At 52.1% G+C, this 19730-nt stretch overlaps 8 protein-coding genes across 8 annotated transcripts; 5 read left to right on the forward strand and 3 right to left on the reverse strand.

The window, feature by feature from the left end:
• Nucleotides 1-460: 460 nt before the first annotated feature.
• CC1G_06824 (hypothetical protein) lies at nucleotides 461-3695 on the forward strand (the record flags this gene model as incomplete). The annotated part of the gene is made up of 3 exons (XM_001830506.2): nucleotides 461-1073; nucleotides 1133-1398; nucleotides 1449-3695. 3 exons carry the CDS (start codon nucleotides 461-463, stop codon nucleotides 3693-3695), a joined length of 3126 nt encoding a protein of 1041 aa, XP_001830558.2.
• Nucleotides 3696-4130: 435 nt separating this feature from the next.
• On the reverse strand, nucleotides 4131-6811 carry CC1G_06825 (FAD linked oxidase domain-containing protein; the record flags this gene model as incomplete). Its single annotated transcript, XM_001830507.2, has 9 exons — nucleotides 4131-4349; nucleotides 4401-4451; nucleotides 4520-4671; nucleotides 4724-4825; nucleotides 4875-5158; nucleotides 5216-5321; nucleotides 5378-5529; nucleotides 5591-6514; nucleotides 6678-6811. The coding sequence occupies 9 exons, from the start codon at nucleotides 6809-6811 to the stop codon at nucleotides 4131-4133; spliced, it is 2124 nt and encodes a 707-aa protein (XP_001830559.2).
• Nucleotides 6812-7705: 894 nt separating this feature from the next.
• Nucleotides 7706-8780, reverse strand: CC1G_06826 (hypothetical protein; the record flags this gene model as incomplete). The annotated part of the gene is made up of 7 exons (XM_001830508.2): nucleotides 7706-7736; nucleotides 7779-7889; nucleotides 7988-8076; nucleotides 8263-8346; nucleotides 8441-8475; nucleotides 8592-8714; nucleotides 8774-8780. The coding sequence occupies 7 exons, from the start codon at nucleotides 8778-8780 to the stop codon at nucleotides 7706-7708; spliced, it is 480 nt and encodes a 159-aa protein (XP_001830560.2).
• A 357-nt stretch (nucleotides 8781-9137) lies between these two features.
• Nucleotides 9138-9785, reverse strand: CC1G_06827 (cytoplasmic protein; the record flags this gene model as incomplete). The annotated part of the gene is made up of 2 exons (XM_001830509.1): nucleotides 9138-9550; nucleotides 9620-9785. The coding sequence occupies 2 exons, from the start codon at nucleotides 9783-9785 to the stop codon at nucleotides 9138-9140; spliced, it is 579 nt and encodes a 192-aa protein (XP_001830561.1).
• Nucleotides 9786-10405: 620 nt separating this feature from the next.
• CC1G_06828 (hypothetical protein) lies at nucleotides 10406-12570 on the forward strand (the record flags this gene model as incomplete). Its single annotated transcript, XM_001830510.2, has 15 exons — nucleotides 10406-10459; nucleotides 10516-10571; nucleotides 10624-10669; nucleotides 10731-10830; nucleotides 10887-10980; nucleotides 11046-11062; nucleotides 11123-11274; nucleotides 11333-11403; nucleotides 11463-11493; nucleotides 11553-11612; nucleotides 11680-11785; nucleotides 11851-11909; nucleotides 11972-12098; nucleotides 12150-12425; nucleotides 12491-12570. 15 exons carry the CDS (start codon nucleotides 10406-10408, stop codon nucleotides 12568-12570), a joined length of 1329 nt encoding a protein of 442 aa, XP_001830562.2.
• A 222-nt stretch (nucleotides 12571-12792) lies between these two features.
• CC1G_06829 (CHY zinc finger domain-containing protein) lies at nucleotides 12793-13419 on the forward strand. Its single transcript, XM_001830511.2, has 3 exons — nucleotides 12793-12826; nucleotides 12892-13105; nucleotides 13164-13419. Exons 1-3 carry the CDS (start codon nucleotides 12822-12824, stop codon nucleotides 13335-13337), a joined length of 393 nt encoding a protein of 130 aa, XP_001830563.2. The 5' UTR covers nucleotides 12793-12821; the 3' UTR covers nucleotides 13338-13419.
• A 141-nt stretch (nucleotides 13420-13560) lies between these two features.
• CC1G_06830 (SH3 domain-containing protein) lies at nucleotides 13561-17951 on the forward strand (the record flags this gene model as incomplete). Its single annotated transcript, XM_001830512.2, has 8 exons — nucleotides 13561-13766; nucleotides 13827-13901; nucleotides 14022-14541; nucleotides 14590-16696; nucleotides 16817-16980; nucleotides 17047-17112; nucleotides 17230-17456; nucleotides 17594-17951. The coding sequence occupies 8 exons, from the start codon at nucleotides 13561-13563 to the stop codon at nucleotides 17949-17951; spliced, it is 3723 nt and encodes a 1240-aa protein (XP_001830564.2).
• A 234-nt stretch (nucleotides 17952-18185) lies between these two features.
• Nucleotides 18186-19410, forward strand: CC1G_06831 (hypothetical protein; the record flags this gene model as incomplete). The annotated part of the gene is made up of 5 exons (XM_001830513.2): nucleotides 18186-18304; nucleotides 18363-18477; nucleotides 18559-18788; nucleotides 18846-19314; nucleotides 19389-19410. Exons 4-5 carry the CDS (start codon nucleotides 19133-19135, stop codon nucleotides 19408-19410), a joined length of 204 nt encoding a protein of 67 aa, XP_001830565.2. The 5' UTR covers nucleotides 18186-18304; nucleotides 18363-18477; nucleotides 18559-18788; nucleotides 18846-19132.
• Between the last annotated feature and the right edge of the window lie 320 nt (nucleotides 19411-19730).

Below are 19730 nucleotides of genomic sequence, written 5' to 3' on the forward strand. Positions count from 1 at the left end.
TTAGGACAAGGACGGGGAATACTTGGAGAAAACACATGGAGGACCGAGGGCTGTACGTGGAAGTAGGGGCCTTATGGAGAAACAATATTGTCGGCACATGACACACGGCGACCCTGATAGATATACTGCTTGGACTCTCCCCCAAACCAATACCATATACCACCCTCCAACAAGGATCTTTGGGGTCCACCAGGGTCCACCGTGTCGTGTGGCGGCCCAGCAACGGTTGCAGCAACTTGTACAACAATCTCGCAACGCCTGGAACCTTATTCGAGCCGGAAACGTTTTGGAGACTTGGAAACCGACCAGCAGGTACGTATTTCATTTTCATCTCCGTGGCTACAGACCTTGTGCTCAGCGGCTTGTACATTGTGCAGGTTGTCTGGAGACAGGCTGGGACCGTGTGGATGGTAGAGATCTGTAGAGAAAGGCGAAATTAAGTTGCTGGTCGGCTGCTGCAATGAGCAGCGCAGTGACTGTGAACGTGCCTTGCTCCGACCTCGTGGGTGCCAGTGACCCGGCAGCACAAACGACGCCTTCTTCTCTTTCTTTGTCTGCTCAACGGGCCCAAGTTAAACCACCGGCAATCCCTGTTAGGTCCCCTTTGAGGCCACCACCACCACCAAAGTCTCGTTCTTCACAATCAAGCTCTGGCACAAATTCAAGATCCAGCAGGGCAACTTTAGACACTCCGCCTCTCTCAGGCATCGACCACACACTCATCGTGGACCCATCCACAGACGGCCTGGGCCAAATGCACGACCAGGACTCTGATTTTCCTTCGCTGAATGACATTCTGAACGCCGTCAATGCCGTCTCCCCAGACCAGGATTTCCCAAAGTCCCTTGCTGTCCGCCCAGATTCACCCATCGTGGCCCCCTTGGACGGCCGATCGAGGGTCCCCCGCAAGAGCGAGTCTTCCGGATCGTCGTCGTTGGGCCCACCTCAACCGTCGGCCACCGCTCAACCCATGACAAAACGCCAACATGCCCTCCACGAACTGCTCTCCTCTGAACGGGCCTATGCCTCGGACCTTGCCCTCATTCGAGAAGTTCATATTCCTTTGGCGTTGGGTACGTCTCCTCTCTTCCAGAGTAAATGGGTCGCCTATCTGAATCGGGTGTTCGTCTAGGCCAGACAGTGCCGCTCCAGAACCTCCCTATCTCCCCGCCGAACTCCTCCGCCTCATCATCGCGCACATTATCGACAGCATCGGACTCGTCGACGGCTTCGCTAGGCCCGCCCATGACGCAAGACGATGCCAGAATTATCTTCAGCAATATCTCCGAACTCGCACTGTTCTCCGACATGTTCTCCGAGGAGCTTGAGATCGCGCTCGGCGCCCTTGTCGAGGGCGGGACTGGCGAGGATCGCGTTGGAGAGCTTTTCCTGAGGATTGTGCGTATCGAAATGATTTCATTTAACCGCCGATGCTAACTGACCATCAGATTCCTGAACTGGAGCGACCGTATCAATACTACATCACTCGACATCCTACTGCCTTGCAGCATTTACAGGGTTTACCACAAACGCCCGCTCTACAGGCCTATCTCACCTACACACAAACGGTCGCCTCGTCGCTATCCCATGCGTGGGATCTCGCGTCCCTACTGATCAAACCTGTCCAACGACTGCTCAAATACCCGCTCCTGCTAACCGCCATCATCGAGGAAACGCCAGACTCTCATCCGGACAAACAGAATCTCAAAGATGCCCGCACACAGATGGAGGAAGTGGCACGGAACGTCAACGAGATTCGACGACGCGCAGAGGTCGTCAAAGACGTTCTCACCTCCAAGAAGAAGTCCGTCAATGTTACTGTCGCCGCCACCGTTAACCTCAGCAAGATGAAGAACCTCCGGCCTGGGAGTAAGGGTCCTCACAACGAGGAAAATGGAGAAGCAGCCCAGGTGGAGAGGATGAGCCAAGAGCTCAAGCGAATCGAGCTCTTCGCCCAGCAATTCGCGAAGAACGTGGTGGAGTGGGCACGATCCATGTCCAAAGTGGTCGGTGCTCTGAGAACATGGGCAGTGAGCTTTGGAAGGGTTATCGGATTGAACGCCGATCAAGGGAGCGAAGCATTTGACGCGTTCCTCGCCGTTGTCGAGCATCAACTCATGCCTCTCTGCGTCGACCTCGAAGCCATCATCAACGAACGCCTGCTCAAGGAAATAGCACATCTTCTGAAAACTATGAACCAACCGTACAAACTACTCGCCTCTATGCAAGAACAGGAACCATTCCATTGGCATCTACTCAACATGAACGTGTCTTCCAAAAACCGCCCACCACCAGCCCTTCTTGCGGCATCCACCAATTATCTGGCTTTACGAGGTCAACTTGCGCAAGACCTTCCCACCTATCTCGCCCTACTCCACCAGGGAATGTCGATATCTGTGAGAAGATTGGCCGACATTCAAACGAGATTCTGGAAGGATGTCAAAGACAGATGGAGCGAGCTGTGGGAGATGCTCAGGGTGGAGGGTGAATTGAACGGAGGTCACGAAGAAACAATCAATGTCTGGAGGAGTCGGTGGTTAGACGTCGACGAGGTGGTTTCTGCCCTCAACATCAATCAAACGAAGAAGATCTACCAGGAGCCAGAACACGCTCGACCTTCGACGAACAATCTTCATTCCATGCTTTCCAGTCTTGAGCCAGGCCACACTCCACAGAAGAGATCTTCCGGTAGCAGACACACCCCCAACGATCCCTCCATATCCTCTTCTTCCGCCTCCAGTTACGTCTCAGTACCCTATCCGCTGCAACCAGGTCATCGTACCCGTGGTCGACCATCCGGCGAAGACTCCCACCGCTCCCGCTCCCTTTCTCGCCGAAGCTCGAATGATAGTCTCTTCTCCAAACCCCGTTCATCAAAAGGAAAATCTCCTCGTCGCAAGAGTGACAGGGATGAGCTTGTGCAAGCACAGAATTTCTATCAGCCAGTGCCACATCCCTACGCCTACAATCAACACGGCGGTACCGCAATTCCGAGGCGGAAGAGCATGCCTCTCCCTTCGGATTCCTTCGCCAGCCGCAACTATAACGCTACTCGAAGGAACACTTCTCCACCACGCGGCGAGGTTTATGGGATTTACGAAGACGACGATGTTTCTTATTACGCGTCACAGATCTACCATCCATATTCAGCGCCCGTCGATCCTCCACCGGACTCTCACCACCGAGAGGCTCGGGAAAGGGAACGGCTGGGGAAGATCTCCAGGAACAACAGCTCGAAGAAGGCGACGACGACGGGGATGAAAGAGTCCAAGGAAAGCTCTAAACAGAAGGGGACACAGAACCGACAGCGGTCGAGTTCTGTCACCTCGTTCTTCAAAGCCGACAGGGCGAACCGGGACGCAGTTCAAGAGCCAATGCCCCATGACGCGGACATGCGCCATCTCTCGCCTGGGAATAGGGACAGCTGGGTCGGGAAACCGGCCAAATATATTTGTCGCGTCATTCATCCATGCAAACCTCCGGCCTCTGTTTATTATTTCAGCTTCCCCTTCTTCACACTCTATGACGGAGATCTTTATGAAGTTCTTCAGGAGGCGGGACATCCCAGCATTCATCCCAAACTCCCTCTCTACGTCGACGACGGCGAAGATTGTCTGCTGTTGTGCAGAAATGGGAACGGGACAGTCGGATGGGCCCTAGCTAGCTTCCTTGAGCCCATCAATTTACCCACTTAGACCCACCTTTCTGATATGGAGCATGTACCTCATCACCTTGTCTTTATTTTTCAGCCTATTCCCCATAGTTTTTGTTGTTGTTTGTTGGTTTACATGGATTATGTCCTCATGCTGCTGTCATTTTTGGAGCACTTTCTTGTATTTTATTGTAGGTAGTCTCACATCGTTACCCATCGCTACTTAGGACAGGGTTGTTGTAGCCATTTGATCGAAATAGCATGTCATTCATCAACAGGGTTACAAGGTTTCGAGATCAATGTGCACTAAGTAGGTCCAAGAATGCAAGGGGAGATCGACAAAAGAAGGAAGGATACGACAGTAGAGCATATGTACAGGGCTAAGCGAGATCGAGTAGATGAGTGAAGGGATGGATAGAGCGGTGAAGACGGCGAGCCCGGGCTGAGAGGGACGAGGTCACAGGAAGGTGAACACAATCTACCCATAGATCTTTGCCCTCTGCCAAGAGTCAAGATATCCTGGGGTGGGTGGCTCATGGGTGCGGGGGTCGACCATTTCACCATGTTCATTCAAAGGCCAGAAGCTATTGCTGAAAATGTTCTTGGGGTCGTATTTCTTCTTAACCTCCACCAAGCGGTCCCAGTTCACCCCGAAAGAAGCTTTGATGCGCTCTGGAATCTCATGCCTTCCAAAGAACTAGAACCATAGATGAGATGGATGCTATTCTGTCAGAGAGGAGGCACTTACGCTAGGGAATGCGCCGCCGATGTGTACGGGCTTCAAGGTCCCTGCAATCCACTACAGAGGATCCGGGTTAGGAATTTCACTATTAGATTAGGAGCAATTAAACGCGAGTTACCACTGACCTCCTCAGCAGAATCGATGCACCGATCATCATTGGCATCCATCTCCCACTGGTGGAGTGCCACGATGTTGAACAACGCTTCCCTTTGAGCCTTCGGGACCACGGAATCCGTAAACTCCCCAACGGCGCCTCCCGCCAATTCGAAAAGCCACGCTATTGGAACGATCAGAATCGGTACCCAGTCCCGAAGAGGGAATAGTCTTACTGCAACCAAGCGGAGTGTTGTTGAATTGTTCAACCGTCGTATGGATAATGTCGTCGGGCAAGGATGAAATGAGAACTGAGCGTATGAACCATTGCCTACCAGCTAGAAAGCGGTTATATATCCGACATGCGGAGAAAAAACAAGGACATACCTTTGCCTCGAAGAACTTGGGCGACGCTGTCTTGTTGGTGTAAGAAGCTTTTCTCGTGAACTTCATTCAGCAGGCACCGTTCACCGGTCCAGGAGCTGATGGCCGTCAAGAACTCTTGGCCCTTCTCGCGCGAGCCAACGTAGCAAAGCTGGATAACGACTAGGGAATCCTTGCCTTGGGGTCCAGCCGTCAACAAGAGGTTGGCGTACAATTCGCGTGGAGCGCCTTTGACACAATCCCTAAAATGCTTGATGAGGGACGCAGCGGTAGCCTTGTTGAATCGGCTTTCAGGGATATGATCAGGACCCCGCTGCCGTTTATCTGAATGGAGTACAACTTACAAGATCAGATTGCCGGCGAACACTACAGGAACTGGATACGCTTTGGCTTTGTATCGAGTGACAATACCAAGGGTGGTTCCGGCACCCCTGAGAGCCCACCAAAGGTCTGGCAAGGAGTGAGAAATCAGCACGCAGCATAGTGGCTTCTAGAAATGGACAGACCTGGATGCTCGCTCTCGCTGACGACGACGACACGGCCATCGGCCAAAACCATCTCGACTTCGACGAGATTGTCAATACTAAGGCCATGCAACCTGCTCAAGAATCCGAAGCCTCCGAGAAGCATAATCGAAGAGCCAGTAGGATGAGCCGCGCTGTCCGTCGGAAAGAACGGTAAACAACATTTTCACTGGGAAGGGAGAGATAGATACCCACAAAGGGATGTGGTATGGAATACCGTCACCATGTCCGGTGATGTACCTCGCCTCCAACTTGTGGTTTGCGGTATAGGTGTCGATCTCCTTCTGCCTCATACCAGCGCCGAAGGTGACGAAAGCATGAGGGTAGACGGGTTCGACTTCTACGGGAAGGTTTTGCTGCGCGACATTATTGCCAGTGAAGGATGTGCGAGAGCCAGAGCCGTAGGCGTGCATCCTTGCATGAGGGTTGTATGAGGCCTGAACAGCCGAAAGCGTGACGGGAACTGGGGGAGGAGCGTCACTAGGCTCGTCGAGGTATCCGAACGGGTCCTCGTCGGGCACGGAGACAAACCGAGACTTCATTCTGCCAGTGATCGTGTCCACACGCATCCCCGCTGGCTCAGACTCTGGCTCGGGAGAGGTACCCACGGTGGAAGCTCCAGAGTCGATATTGGAATCGGAGGTCCCCTCCTGACCGCCCGACGACGAAGTCCCGCTCGACTCCTGGGAGATCTGACGACCCGCCAAAGCGGGCATGGAGTCATCCAAATCGAGGCGGCGGCGGACATTCGGGGGAGGTTCATCGATAGAGAGGGTAGCAGTAGCGTTCATGGCCTCCAACTCATCCAGAAGAGGGCCTGAAAGGAGCGAGGCGACATTGCGAGAGGCAGCGTCGTAATTTCGCAACTCAGCATCCTCTTCACGGCGACGCTTACCGCTGCTGATGCGCGGCTCCACCACTGCTTTTCCTTTGCTATTGGCAGAAGCGACGTCGCGCAGGCTGGTGAAGCCACCGTCGGGGTGGGGACGCTCGATGTCGACCTCCACGATCTTGCTGAGGTCGATGATAACATCACCCCCAATGGCCCACCCCGCGGTGCCGTAACCACCAGCTTTGACGGATGGAGACAGACCATGTTCAGAACAAAACGTGAGGATCCTGTAGAGGAAGGGTGTCAGCCGAAGGACGGGCCCGTCGATGTCAAAGTCTATCCATACTTGCTGACATCGTCCGCGTCAAGCGGACATGCAACCACCCTGGCCCTGGTTTCGACATTGCCATTGAAGATCGTCGCATAATTTACGAAGCTACAAGGGAAAACGAATGAGCGTTGGGGACAGGGATACGGTCAACAGAGAGGCCATACTCTGGGTCGTCGTTGAGCACGACAGGGCCTCTACAGAGAGACGACAGCTCGTCGTAGAGGTCCTGATCCAGAGATTTGGGAGTGAGCATCATGGAGAGGGGAAACAAAGAATAACTCGAGGTGTAGCTTGGGAAGCTGGTGTACAGAACCCAATCCGGGTTTCCTTTATAGCTCTTTCCATTCACTAGTGGAGGTTATGGTCACTTTGAAAGTGTTTGTGACCACATCTCGATCCGTCGGAGATCAAGAACGTCAATCCAAGAGCCAAGGCTCCATAGAATTTCCTGACCCTCGAGGCGTTCACTGACTGATTCTGATGAGATTTACTGACAACGTCTTATCGGTGCAAATTACTTCTGTACAAATGAATTCCTCACGTCATGTCATAAATATTGAAAACATACATATCGACTACGCTTCCGCAATTCGCGCATCTGCCACCGCGAGGTGTCTACCATATGCTCTCACTGGTGACCATTCTCCTCGCGAACACTTGCAACGGCTGTGGTCTGCCAACGTCGCGATCCTAGAAGTCCAAGCGGATCAGGTGGAAGAACATCTAATAAGGGTCGGTAATGGGCTGGGATCTTCTTCAGACAATGCTAAGAGGTGGGTACGAGGCCAGTTACATACTGCGTCGATAACCCTGAGGGTTCGAAAGGGTTCTTGTGGCGGAGACCACAAACCAGAACAGTGGTTTTCCTTCACTAGATATGGATCCAGAGTTTGATCCACTCGATAAAACCAACACTGCCCGTGTAACACCGTTGTAGCGGGTCAAGTGGCTTCATCCGACCTTACATCGTCTTCGAGGAAGGCCTTCATCTAAAGGTTTTGGGGTCCACACTATCTACATGGGGCCAACGCTCTGACGACGCCGACTGACGCTCGAGTCACTTCCATGATTGGTGAGGGTGTCAAGGGGGTTGTAGAACACGAGGAGCATGAAGTATTGAAATAGACTTTCATGATGAAAGTCTATTTCATGCTTCATGCTCGGGGTGCTGCTCGGAGCTTTCAACAGTGCGAGTTAAACCCTGAAGAGAAGAGACATACCTTCCCCAGCCAATCACATTTTGAAATTGGAACTCCGTGGCGCTTTTGGGTCCTCCGCACAAGTGTCGTTGACGTGTACCGTGCACCACCAGAGTTGCACGAGAAAGATCGCTGCCACTCAGTCGCAGTGAGAAAACGTCAGTAGATCGCGTTAAATGATTACTGGAAACGGGATCATGAGCAACGATTTTCACCACACCCTGGCCCACGGCAAAAGAAATGGCGCCAACGGTTCTGCCTTTCCACAGAAAGCACTGTTGAGGGTAACCGCCTGGTTTGCGTCCATAGACGTAAATACCTACACAAGCAAGAGGTTAAGGTGAGTGTCAATCTCAGAACATACTTACCTCTTCCGACCGATTATGTGAATTTGATGTACGAGGAAGGGTTTATGTTCTCGTAACAACCATTTGGGTTACGTCTGAAAATTTGCAAAACCCAATATTGGCCGTGAACATGAATCAACCTACTGGACTTTGCTCACGGGGTCTGTGGGGTATCCCGTGTCAAGGCTATATGACCCAAAGGTCAATATCACAATGTGCGGGCCCCCTCGCTTCCAACGCTTCTAAGTACATCGTTATCGTCAGTTTCACCCACGAACGCCTTCCAAGAACCGAATGAGTGTCACCAGACTGTCCCTCGGCAATTGGGATACTCACCGAGACCTTCATTATGACGTCCATGAAAATATCAACTTGCGCCGAGGAAGTGAAAGATGGAAGTTCCTAAATCAGAACGATGGGCATTCTGCACAGACGCGGTGATCAGGCTTTGGATGACTTAAGAAGGAGAACAGGATGCGTAACTTACCGACGACGTTACCACTGTCCATTGCGGTATCGGACAGGGACCCCCGAACTTGACGGGCAGGAATGGAAACAAACTCTGATCCATTGCTCTCAGGTGGAGGAACATCTTGGAGTATTTGGCAGACTGAGAAGCTGGCGTGAACATAGCTGGAAGTCAACGTCCACGCCAGGGCCTTAGCTGACCCTGCATGGTCGCATGATGCTACTTTGGGAGGTAACCGCCGCAACGCAAAAAGGCTGATGAGGAGTACTTCGGATCCCAAGGCAGAACGTTGATAAAGGGTGGCGACCGTTGTGACAATCAAAAGTAACCAGAGCGAATCTTGAACTGTCGAAAGATGTGCGCCTGTAGATTTGGAAGGCTGCAATTCCATCTGGTATGTACACATGCGAGCTAGGATCTCGCCTGCGCGGAGGTCTAAGTAACAGAACTCTTTGGCCAACGTAACGTAGTACTTCTGCCGTAGCCGTTCAAGACATGATCAGGGCAAAGTTTTGGCGGCTTAAGTGCTACCGGTTGTTATCATGATGTCGGGTTGTGCAATGATCAACTTGAGGTAGCGGGTTTGGAGGAGTCGGTCGAATTCGCACCGTCCTTGGAGATGTTGATTTTGGCGACCTGGCCGCTGGCATCCTCGATTTCGACTTCGATGTCCTGTGCATCTACGACGGTATCGTCTGTTTCCTGCCCTTTGGCTTCAGGATCAAGCTTCATGACTTCAACAAGCCATTTTGCTCCTTCGTCCCAACCTGAGAATTCAGCATCGGCGAGAGGTGAACGTCCTGCTTCGTTTTTTATATCGATAAGATCGACTCCTGGACCTCCAGGGAATTCGACGAGAGCTTTGGCAACCTCGAGATGGTTGTTTAGCGCGGCCCAATGGAGAGGTGTCGATCCTGCGTTATTTTGGGCAGCCAAAAGTGATGGGGGCACGATTGGCAAGAGAAACTTGAGCAATTCTATCGGACAGCTTTTCCATTACTACCTTGCCTTCACAGTAACAGCAGGCTCAAGTGTAGACGACTTACCGAGATGCCCGTTGGCAGACACCATATGTAACACAGTGTTTTTGTTATCGTCGAGAACAGCGCCCAGTGCTGTGGGGCCATGTTGCTTCACGAAAGCCTCGACATCTTCGAGGTCGCCATACCTGCAAGCGAGGAGTAGGTCGTCAACGGCCTCAGGGTCGAGCATCGCCCTTTGTTGTTGGCGGTCGTTGATGTCGACGGTCGTGGTTGTGGATCACAAACAGATCAAAGGCGCCAAAGTTCACGCGCGCCATCAAATTTCAAATTTCTCTCTGGGCTTTTTCCCGTTCCATTTCCTGTCTGGACACAATATTCGAGGAGGTGTTTTCTACATCACAGTTATCCCGATTCAACTGTGATTATTGCTTTCGCACCAGCAGTGTAGACATCCAAGTACCGCAGAGTACCGCCCCGCTATGTATTACGTTGGGCGAATGGTTCTGCTGCTTCGAGCACCGCATGCACTCTGATGTGGGTTCGCTCGAGTACGGGGACGAAAACCACCGACGGGACCACCCAAGCCGCCAAGCATCGTGTTAGCGCCCAAATGGAGAGAGACGAGGTTAGAAGGAATGATTCCAATCAGTGCACATCAGATGGAGGACGGTCGGGAGTAAAACAAGAAGTATCATGTGGAGGGAAGCCTTATAATATACAGCCCACCGTTCCCTGGGTGCTCCCTCAGCGGCGCTTGGTACACGAAGGTGGTGTTCTCGCTGAGCAATCCTTTCTCCTCGCAGGCCCGAGCCTCGCCTTCCGTCCGTTTGACCTCCTGGACCAAACGAGATGACCCATACGTCTCCTTGCAGTTATCTGGTCTGGACGACGCTCGTCGCCTTGGTTAGTACCTCCTGTTCCTTCAAAATTCACTCATGCTAATAATCCGAGGGCCTTAGGTTGGATCCTTCCTCATCTTCCATCTGTGGTCATTCGATAGATTCAAATGCCTGAGGTAGCTTCGCCCTATCCTTCCCGTGCGATAATACGGACTCACCCCGGGATAGATGGAACAACGGTCCCCACAACGGAGCCTTCAAGCGTTTCATGACCGTAAGGCGTTAGCAGGGAATGCACACTTTTCGGCCCCACTCACGCATACTCATAATCACAGTACTCATATCTAACAACGTTACCGCTGATATTTGTTTACGCTCTGGGCAACACGATAATCAAGTATCGCGAAGGCTTCATTGTCCATCCTGAACTAGGAGGTCCATCATTATTTCTTTGGTATCCCGAGCCCTCGCTCAATCGCATCGTCTTGCAGTCATCCCCAAGCCTCATCAGCTCTGGTCCAAAGCCTCTCATGACACCATTTTCCCTCTCATGCTCGTTTTCTCCATCGCCTGGGGCCTGGAAATGTATGGCTTCCCCTTCCCCTACTCCAGTGCGAGTTTGACTGACACATCTGGTCTCATCATTACAGGGTAACCCACCTGGAAGGTACGCTACCCCGGGAGTCACGGATATTGCTTCACCCCACTTATTCTGCGCTCATTTCAGAACTCTGCTTCTGGCTCTTCCTTGTCAACTCTGGCTCTTCCCAACAAAACTGGTTCAATTCCCACTACTTCAAGACATGGATTGTTGGCTCCGTTGTCGCGATTATTTACATGCCCTTGGTTACGATCTTTACCAGACACGACGCACTCAAGGTCTGCCATTTGACAGCCATCGAGTTTCCACACTGGGATGCTGACGGTTTGATCATAGGCTGAAGCATACACCTTCCTTGCGGGAAGTCTTGGAAGTCTATGTTTAACGCTGTGGTTCACCCCCATTCTGTATGTTGCGCGCTTGTGCATACGTCCAATGGAAGCACTGATGCTCACCACCTGCGCAGATGGACCTTCCCGAACTTCTTGAACAACCTAGTGAGTGAACGCATCTATCGTCACAGACCGTGCAGTTACTGATTCGTGAATTTTCTTAGAGAAGAGAAGGCGTTGACACTGGCACCGTCGTTCGTCTGACCAAATTCGCAGAGCTGAATGTGAGACCCACCCGTAAATGCTCTCCTGTCTCCATGTGCTCACCCTGTGACCCAAACTCTAAAAAAGACGATTCGCGTTATCTTCCGCTTCCTTTTTACCGTCCCACTCCTGATTCTTGGCGTTGACGGTGTGAGGCCACACCACCACATCAACGAGAAAATGGTGTTCACCGGTATGTCCATTCCCGAATCCGGATATCACCTACCGAAACGATTCTCAAACTCTGCCTTCTTGCAGATTTGCTGGTTGTCATCGCCGGTTTCGGATGCGCTATTTCTTCCGCTATCACTCTTCTTGTAAGTGTGGGATCGGCGTCTGACCAGTTCCAAATACGTTCGGGCGCCTAATTCCTCTGCAGATCTTCTTCCCTCGTTCAATTGAAGGAGAGATTGCCGCCCGCGATGCAAGAAAGGAGAAGAAACGCTTAAAGTCACAAGGAGCCATGACAGTCGATGCTGCGGCCGCTTCTCAGATTGGAACGGACCGTAAGCTAACCTCTAGCACTGGTGACACTTACCTTCTCACCTCGTCGCCAGTGAAAGCCACCTTCGGTCCTCAAAGTATCGACGAAACGTTGGAAGATGATCGCGCGAGGGGTTCGATCTCGACTCATGACCACAAGAAACAGCGACTTGCTGAGGAGGACATGGATACGCTGCCATCGCTTCGTAGTGGAAACCGCAGACGCGGAAAAGACATTGAGTTGGGTGGAATGGGAGCCGAGGCAACCTTGACCGAGTCGAATCTCTCCCTTCACAATATGCAATATGGAAATATCAGCGCCGCCGTTTCGAATTTCACTTCTCCAATCGGTGCGGTTCATTATTTCCCTGAGTACGATGAACGTTTCCTAACGCACGTTCTTGTTCTCCTACAGACTTTGCATATGCTTCTGAAGGGTTCCAACAACAGAACCATTCACGGCTGACTTTCAACCGAAGTCGAAACCGCTTCTAAGATCTGAGTGCTCGTTGATACCTCTGCCTTGATACCACAGTACCTCCTGCAACATCCGCTCGTTTCTCCATGTTATTTGCTAGCTGTATTCTCGACCTTGTTGTGAATTAATTCGTTCTTTGTATTTTAGTGCCGACCAGTATATTATCACCTGTGGGAAAGTTTCTTGATCTATGATCTTGGCAGCCTTGGGGGACTTGGAGCTCTTCGACATACTTAGAACCTTGACCTCGAATCGAATTCGCCGGTGTATGTGGTAAGTCTGCAAGAAGAAACACTTGCCGTCCCTGTCGTTGTTTGACTGAAACTCCCTCTGGACAGTAAACATATCCTAAACGCTCAGGTCTCCATCCGCGCGCCATGCTGCAAGCAATGGTTTGATTGCGCGGAATGCCACGCTGAAACGCAAGACCACAAGCTCAAGAAGACAAATGAGATGGCCTTTATCTGCAAGAAGTGTAAAAAGGCATTCAGGAAGGATATGACCAATTACGAGGAAAGTGATGAATACTGTCCCCACTGTGACAACCACTATGTGCGTCTGCTTTGGTTGCATCCTCAGAAACCCCTAATTTCCGACATGTTCCCCATAGGTCATCGAGGCAAAGACGCCAGCGCCTGTTCTTGGTGTAGAGGGTGAAGATGCGCGCGTCGATGCCCGGTACGTGTTCGACACTGGCTTGAGGATGATCGGATCCCTTACATTGTCGCAGGATGCTGAAAGACGACCGAGTCAAGCCTGTGCACCACCGGTCGCTGTTTTCTGAGCTCGACGACGATGACTTCTTAGATCGACTTGGATAGAGTTGTAGATGAGAGACGAGAATATAATATGTGTTTAAGGAGGCATTAGAATCAGGTTGCTATACGGACAAAGGCTGTAACTGCAGCACGTGCCATCACGGTTCACTTGAACAAAGCCGTAAGGTTATTCCACTGTAATTTCAACTTGTTCCTCAACTCTCCCGTCATTCTCTTCCGCTTTGCTCAATGCAAGCATTAACTGCAAGACGTCAGTCGTCGACAACGTCGTTGTCCAAATACGAGCGTGCCTCGTCACCGCTGTTACAGGATAGATCCCTCGACTTTTGCAATGCCTTCTGGGGAGTAGGAGACGTAGGCGTAGAGGTCCTCTTCGCCAGGATGCGTGGGGCAACGCGGACTATTGAAGAACTACGAAGCTTTTGGAAAGAACGGTATAGTAACCTTCTTGAATGCTCCTAATACACACCCTGATCCAGAGATTAATCGTCCAGTGCAGTGATAGAGGAAGATTACGCCAAACGGCTAGCAAAGTTGTCCAAAGTTGTCCTGGGTCGCGATGAGATTGGGTACGTGTGATGACATTCGCAATGCTGGCGACGATAGCAATCTCGTGTGTCGCGAGATTGCTGCTTCTTCAACTGTATTGCTCTTGATCCTACTTTATTGCAGTACTGATGCATATCTAGGGACTTACGCGCCTCCTTGGACACAGTAAGGCTCGAGACCGAACGACAGGCCAGCTTCCACGCGAACCTCGCCAGCCAGATACGCACAGACCTCGAAACACCAACAACAGCATTTCACAATCGTCTACTCTCGCACAAGAAGACTCAACAGTTGAGTATCGAAAAGGAGTTCAAGACGAAACAGGCCCAGGAGGCTCACGTCAACAAAGCGCGAGAGAAGTACGAATCCGATGGGATGCGCATTAATGCCTTCACAGCCCAGTCCACCCTCGTTCAGGGCAAGGAACTCGACAAGATCACTGCGAAACTAGAGCGGGCCCAGCAGACTGTTCAGGTCAATGAGCGAGAGTTTGCCAACTTTGCCAAGATTCTGGCAGAGACCACGAAGAAATGGGAGCTCAGTTGGAAGGCATTCTGTGACAATTGCCAAGATCTGGAGGAGCAGAGGATTGAATTTATGAAGGACAATATCTGGGCGTACGCCAACGCGGTCTCAACTGTCTGCGTAGCGGACGATGAGGTCAGTGCCATTCTCTCACTTTTGTCAATGAGCTCATATCCGTCGTAGTCATGCGAAAAGATTCGTCTGTCTCTAGAACAGATGGAACCTGAACGCGAAATGGAATATTTCGTCTCCAACTACGGTACTGGAAACGACATTCCTGACCCTCCTGCCTTTGTGAACTACAATTCGCCCGATGCCGTGCCAGCCTCATCCCAAAGGGTTACCACGAGGCCTGCGAACTTCATACGAGTCTCCACGAGAGAGTTGCCACCTCGTGCTCCCAGTGCGGAGCCTCCGGACGACAGCCAACCCATTAACACGGCTGGAATTGGGGCAGGAGGCGGAAACAGACGTTCTGAGGTCCCAGCCGACGCTAATCTCCTTCGACAAGATACCCGCCGCAATAGCATGGCTGCATCACCACAGCCCTATGTCAACGGAAGTACGGTGCAGCCTCCGAACACCGCTCCTGTGCTCCCACCATCAACATCTCCTATGCCTGCTTCCAATCAGCAACGGCAATCTACCCTCGGATCCGCCTATGGAACTCCACTAAGTAACCGTGATCCTCACGCAGAGCCTATCGATCCTACCGCCGAGACGTACATCAAAGTAGGGAATCATGCTTACAAGGTCGACCCATCCAAAGACCCTCAGCAACAAACCGGTGCGCCTATCGCGAACCGAACAGCTTCTCCTGTCAAGCAAGAAAACGGGGCAACTATTGATCCTCTGGAGAAGCAGCTGCAAGAATTGAAGAACGCGGTGTCGATTGGCGGAAGTACGCGGAGAAACACCTTGCACAAACCACCCCCAGCGCAAAACGATGCTCAGGCGCGAGCTTCGCCTTCCGTTACACAGTCCGCGACTAGACCTGTCAGCAATGTTCCCCAATCTTTATCCCCACCTGGTGCCCCAGCGGCCCAGATTAACAGGAGTCCATCCCCCAATCGTGATTACCGCAACTCTGCTGATTTGGTGGTCGGTGCCCACCCTGCGGCCAGCAGGCCATCGTCCCCTCAACCGCCCACCGCTGCATTCATGATGCCAAAGAATGCGGCGCCTCCACCTGGGTCAGAAATGATCAGCGACGTTTTGGCCGACTACCAACAGTCACTTCCTGGAGAACGGAAGGCTATCAGTCGTAACAACAGCTATTCTAGACGGACCAGCACTCAACCGCAAGGCCATGCACCGTCGGCTTCACAAGCATCCATTGCTGTCCCTCAAAACGCCAACTTTTCTCATGGACAGAACTTGCATCGGCCTGCTTCCGTTGGTCACGCTGGGATCGGCGCCCATGGTGGATCACGAAGCAATAGCCCTCAACCTCAACCTGTCATTTCCAGAGGGCCTAGCCCAGCGCCTAATACTGTCCGCACAAGCTACATCTCGCCACCGGCTCAGAACATTGCCAGAGCACCAAGTCCAAATTCTATCGGAATCGCGCTCGATCCCAACGGGCGCGTTCTACACGATGAGATGGCTCAAGGCTATCAACAACATCAGCAGGCACTGCGCCAGCAACATCGAGGCCCACCACCGCAACAGCAGCCAGCGTACAAACCTCCTCTGGCTCCCCCAGTTCAGCAGCAGCAACAACCGCAGAGGAGATTGAGTTACATGAATACGCCTTCACCCACGGTTGCGCCGCCACCGCAGCCAGCCATGCACCCTGTTACTCCTCCCCCTCCCCCTGCCAATTTGTATCAACAGCCTTCACCCGCCGCCCAACCCACCTATGGTGCTCCTCCACCTGCTGCCCATCCCACCTACGCCCCTCCATCACAATTGTTGTACCAACAACAGCAAGCGCCTCCACCTCAACACACTCAACCACCAATCCAGCAACAACCCATCCATCACTACCAGCCACCACCTGTGCAGCAAGCGCCTACCAACACGTACGGGCACGGCGGAGCTCAGCGAGCATCTTCAATTTCGGGCGGATACTACGGGCAACAGCAGCCGGCACCTCAGCAAGCGCCTCCACCTCAGCAGCAACAACCGCAATACGCACAGCAAGCTCCTGGACAAGGCTATCATCAACCGCCTCAGCAACAGACATGGACCGCGGCTCAGAGATCTCCTTCTCCTCAGCCTCCCCCGCCGCAGCAACAGCAACAGGCGGAGGTTACGACCGAGGATGGCACTCCTATCCTCTTCTACGGTATGCTCTCTGTTTGATTGTATAATTTTTTGCCTGATACTAATCTAATCCCCTTCCGTCCTAATGTTAACCTCGCTCCGTCCTCGAACCAATCGCAACACGATCTGGTGCGGCGATTAGTCAAAGCGCTATATGACTATGCAGCGACGATCGACGAGGAGTTTGATTTCCAAGCAGGGGATATCATTGCTGTAACGTCTACTCCGGAGGATGGTTGGTGGACGGGCGAACTGCTAGACGAAGCGAGGAGGCAGAGAGGAAGGAACGTTTTCCCTAGTAACTTTGTCTGCTTGTTTTAGGCGGTAAGGGTATTCAGCACTGTCACGTCATGTTATCGGGCATCCCTCCAGATTTTTTCGTCTATTTGCCGTCCATTTCCCGAAGTTGCACCTGCACTCTCTTCATCTGGCCTTTGCGTTAGTTTAACATCTTTCCTTTCGGCAATGACGGCCGTCAGATGCCAGAGTCTGCCGCTTTTCTGCTATGTAGATTTCCTACTACGATGCATCACGATTCTTCTTCTTGTACTCTAGCTGCATACCATCACGTTAACATGGACGACCTCGACGATCTTTATTGCTTCCAGTGCAACCCACATCCGCCACCTTCATTTTAACTTCATCGTCAAATCTTCCTTACGCACCCCGAAGCACGTCGCTGAGGAAGCAACAGTGACCGACCTTTCTCGGAGTGTTCTTCAAATAGCTACGCGGTGTAGATGGTTATACGTTGCCGCTATGGCCGATGGCTTGAGGAGATTGTGACATCAATCCTTTGCAATTCGTCGACATTCTTCCAGTGCCGTGCGCGCTGGTGACTGCGCACTCTTTCAGGGTCGTGGATGACTGATCCATGAAAAGGGCCTGCTCATCTGTGGACTGCACGCGTGATAATCAGCGTAAACGCCCACTCAGGGATTCTATTGCTCAGAGGTCGAGGTCAGGGTATACCGTATGTTCTGTGGGGTCACCGCGGCCGGCTGAATGGCTTGGGTCCATTTAGTGCGGTCATATGTCCAGCGCCTCTGATAGCCATTACTTGGCCCACACCACGAGCACCCAATGAACGCCTCTTACGGCCGTTACGGGCTTTCGTGAACTCGGGTACCTCTCCACCGACATGCTTCTATTGTGATAATTCTCGCTATCCCGAATCCAGTTTGTTCCTCAGCGATCTGTTTGGGGATCCCGGTTTCTTATCACTTTTCTTCGCCATTGCTATAAGAAGACTGGCTCGGGGTGCAGTGGGCGCCTAGACCCGTTTCAACTCTCAACACCCCTCCTTGTATACACTATTGACTCGGACGTAGCTTCCAGCTCCGTGGGTCCACACATCGCCGCCCCGTCTTCATCGCGACTAACGACTAGTAACGCCCCGACCCACGCCCACCTAACGTCAATCTTCTTTTTCTTTCACGTTCACGACCCAGCCTAGCCTGGTTCTGTCCATCGTTGACCCTGTGTCCCAGCCTGAAACACGGGCCATAACGTCCACGGCCAGCAGCTCCACAGCTTCTCTGTGATCCCGGGCGACCAGCCGTCTTTCCGTCTTTCAACAAACCCAACGCTTAGCCGCCCAATTACTGGGGTTGTCCAGTATATAACGTCCGTGAGTCCATTATCCATCGCTGCAATCGTCGTGCCTTTGGCGAGACCGACTCTCATAGGTCGGACAGCATCCTTGCAACAGCCACGAAATATCGATCGCCGTCAACCGCAGCGGCGAACACCGCGACTACAACTCGCATCTATTCTTCGAGGAGATCGGAAATACAGCACTCGGTGAGATTACCCAACAAGGCTCGGGCTGTCCCATCCCATACTAACCCTTCGTTTCGCATTTTGATTTGAAAAAAAAAAAAGGTTTAGAGGAAATTCTCCGTAGTCTCATCGACATCAGCATCACATAACGAGCGAACACCGCAACAGTACCCACCGATCCACGTTAACAAGCACCAGCTTCCACGTTAACCAAACCGAACCTACCAACATTGCCCTTCCCAGCACAGCGCGCTTGTTTTAGCCCCAGGTTCAGTTTTCAAAAAAGGAAACATCTAAAGGTTACCATCCCGAAGGACGAAACATCATTAGCTGTAAGCAACCATCCAGTAACTTTCCGGAGATCTTTGGAGATTTACGAATCGAGAAAGTCAGGATCCAGTCGTGACTAACTGCTACGGCTCTCGGAGAAAGGAACGTCAGAGCTTCAACCCCCCGAGAACAATAAGAAGCCAGGGGAACCGCTATAAAGGCCCCTAACCATTTCCGCGCTCTCCACCGAACTCTTTCCCATCAAAGCGACTTTTCCGCGACATATCCACAAAGACTTCTTTTGACAGTGACACCTGTCCTCTGTCTCACTCTTATTCTCCAACTTCCACCACCCCGCAACCCATCGTCCTCCACCGCCACTGCATTGCCAGCAGCCGACTTCACAATGCGAGCCGCCGTCGACCTCTACGAATCGCCTGAACTCACCTCGTCCGAAGTCTGGTCCCCGGACTCGAATGCTAAATCAAGACTATGCTCCGTGCTCGGGGCGCTCTCCATCGCCGCCGTTGCTTCGTCCGTCGCTGTGTATCAGTTTACAAGCGTACTAGCGAATGCTTCGCCTAAAGCGTGAGCCTGCTTTTGCCATCTTACCTTTGCTCCGAGTATGAAGCTGATGGCGCAGTGGTTTCCTGCGGTTTTAGGCGAATGCTCTCTGGACGATAGCAGATTAGGAGATGGCTTGGAGCCTCAGTTAGGCTTCACCGGATCTCACATCGCTCCTCAACCCCTTGGTCGCCGTCGCTTTGGCACATCAAACCTGGACAGCGTCCTCTCTCGCACCAATCCAGCGATTCGTCTTTCCCTTCATCTGTACAATTCGCCGTTCGTTGTATCATCGTTCCCCTCTTCGTCTTTCCTTTGGTTGCTTTCTCTCCCGCATTCGTCGCATCTGTCTCTCCTGTTGTTCATCCCACATGTGTATCATTCCATTTCCCTTGGCTGCATTCAGTTTTGTCCTTCTATGTGGATTCCCTGTCATTGTA

The sequence above is a fragment of the Coprinopsis cinerea genome, assembly GCF_000182895.1.
Source record: "Coprinopsis cinerea okayama7#130 chromosome 3 map unlocalized cont3.3, whole genome shotgun sequence".
Lineage (NCBI taxonomy): Eukaryota > Fungi > Basidiomycota > Agaricomycetes > Agaricales > Psathyrellaceae > Coprinopsis > Coprinopsis cinerea.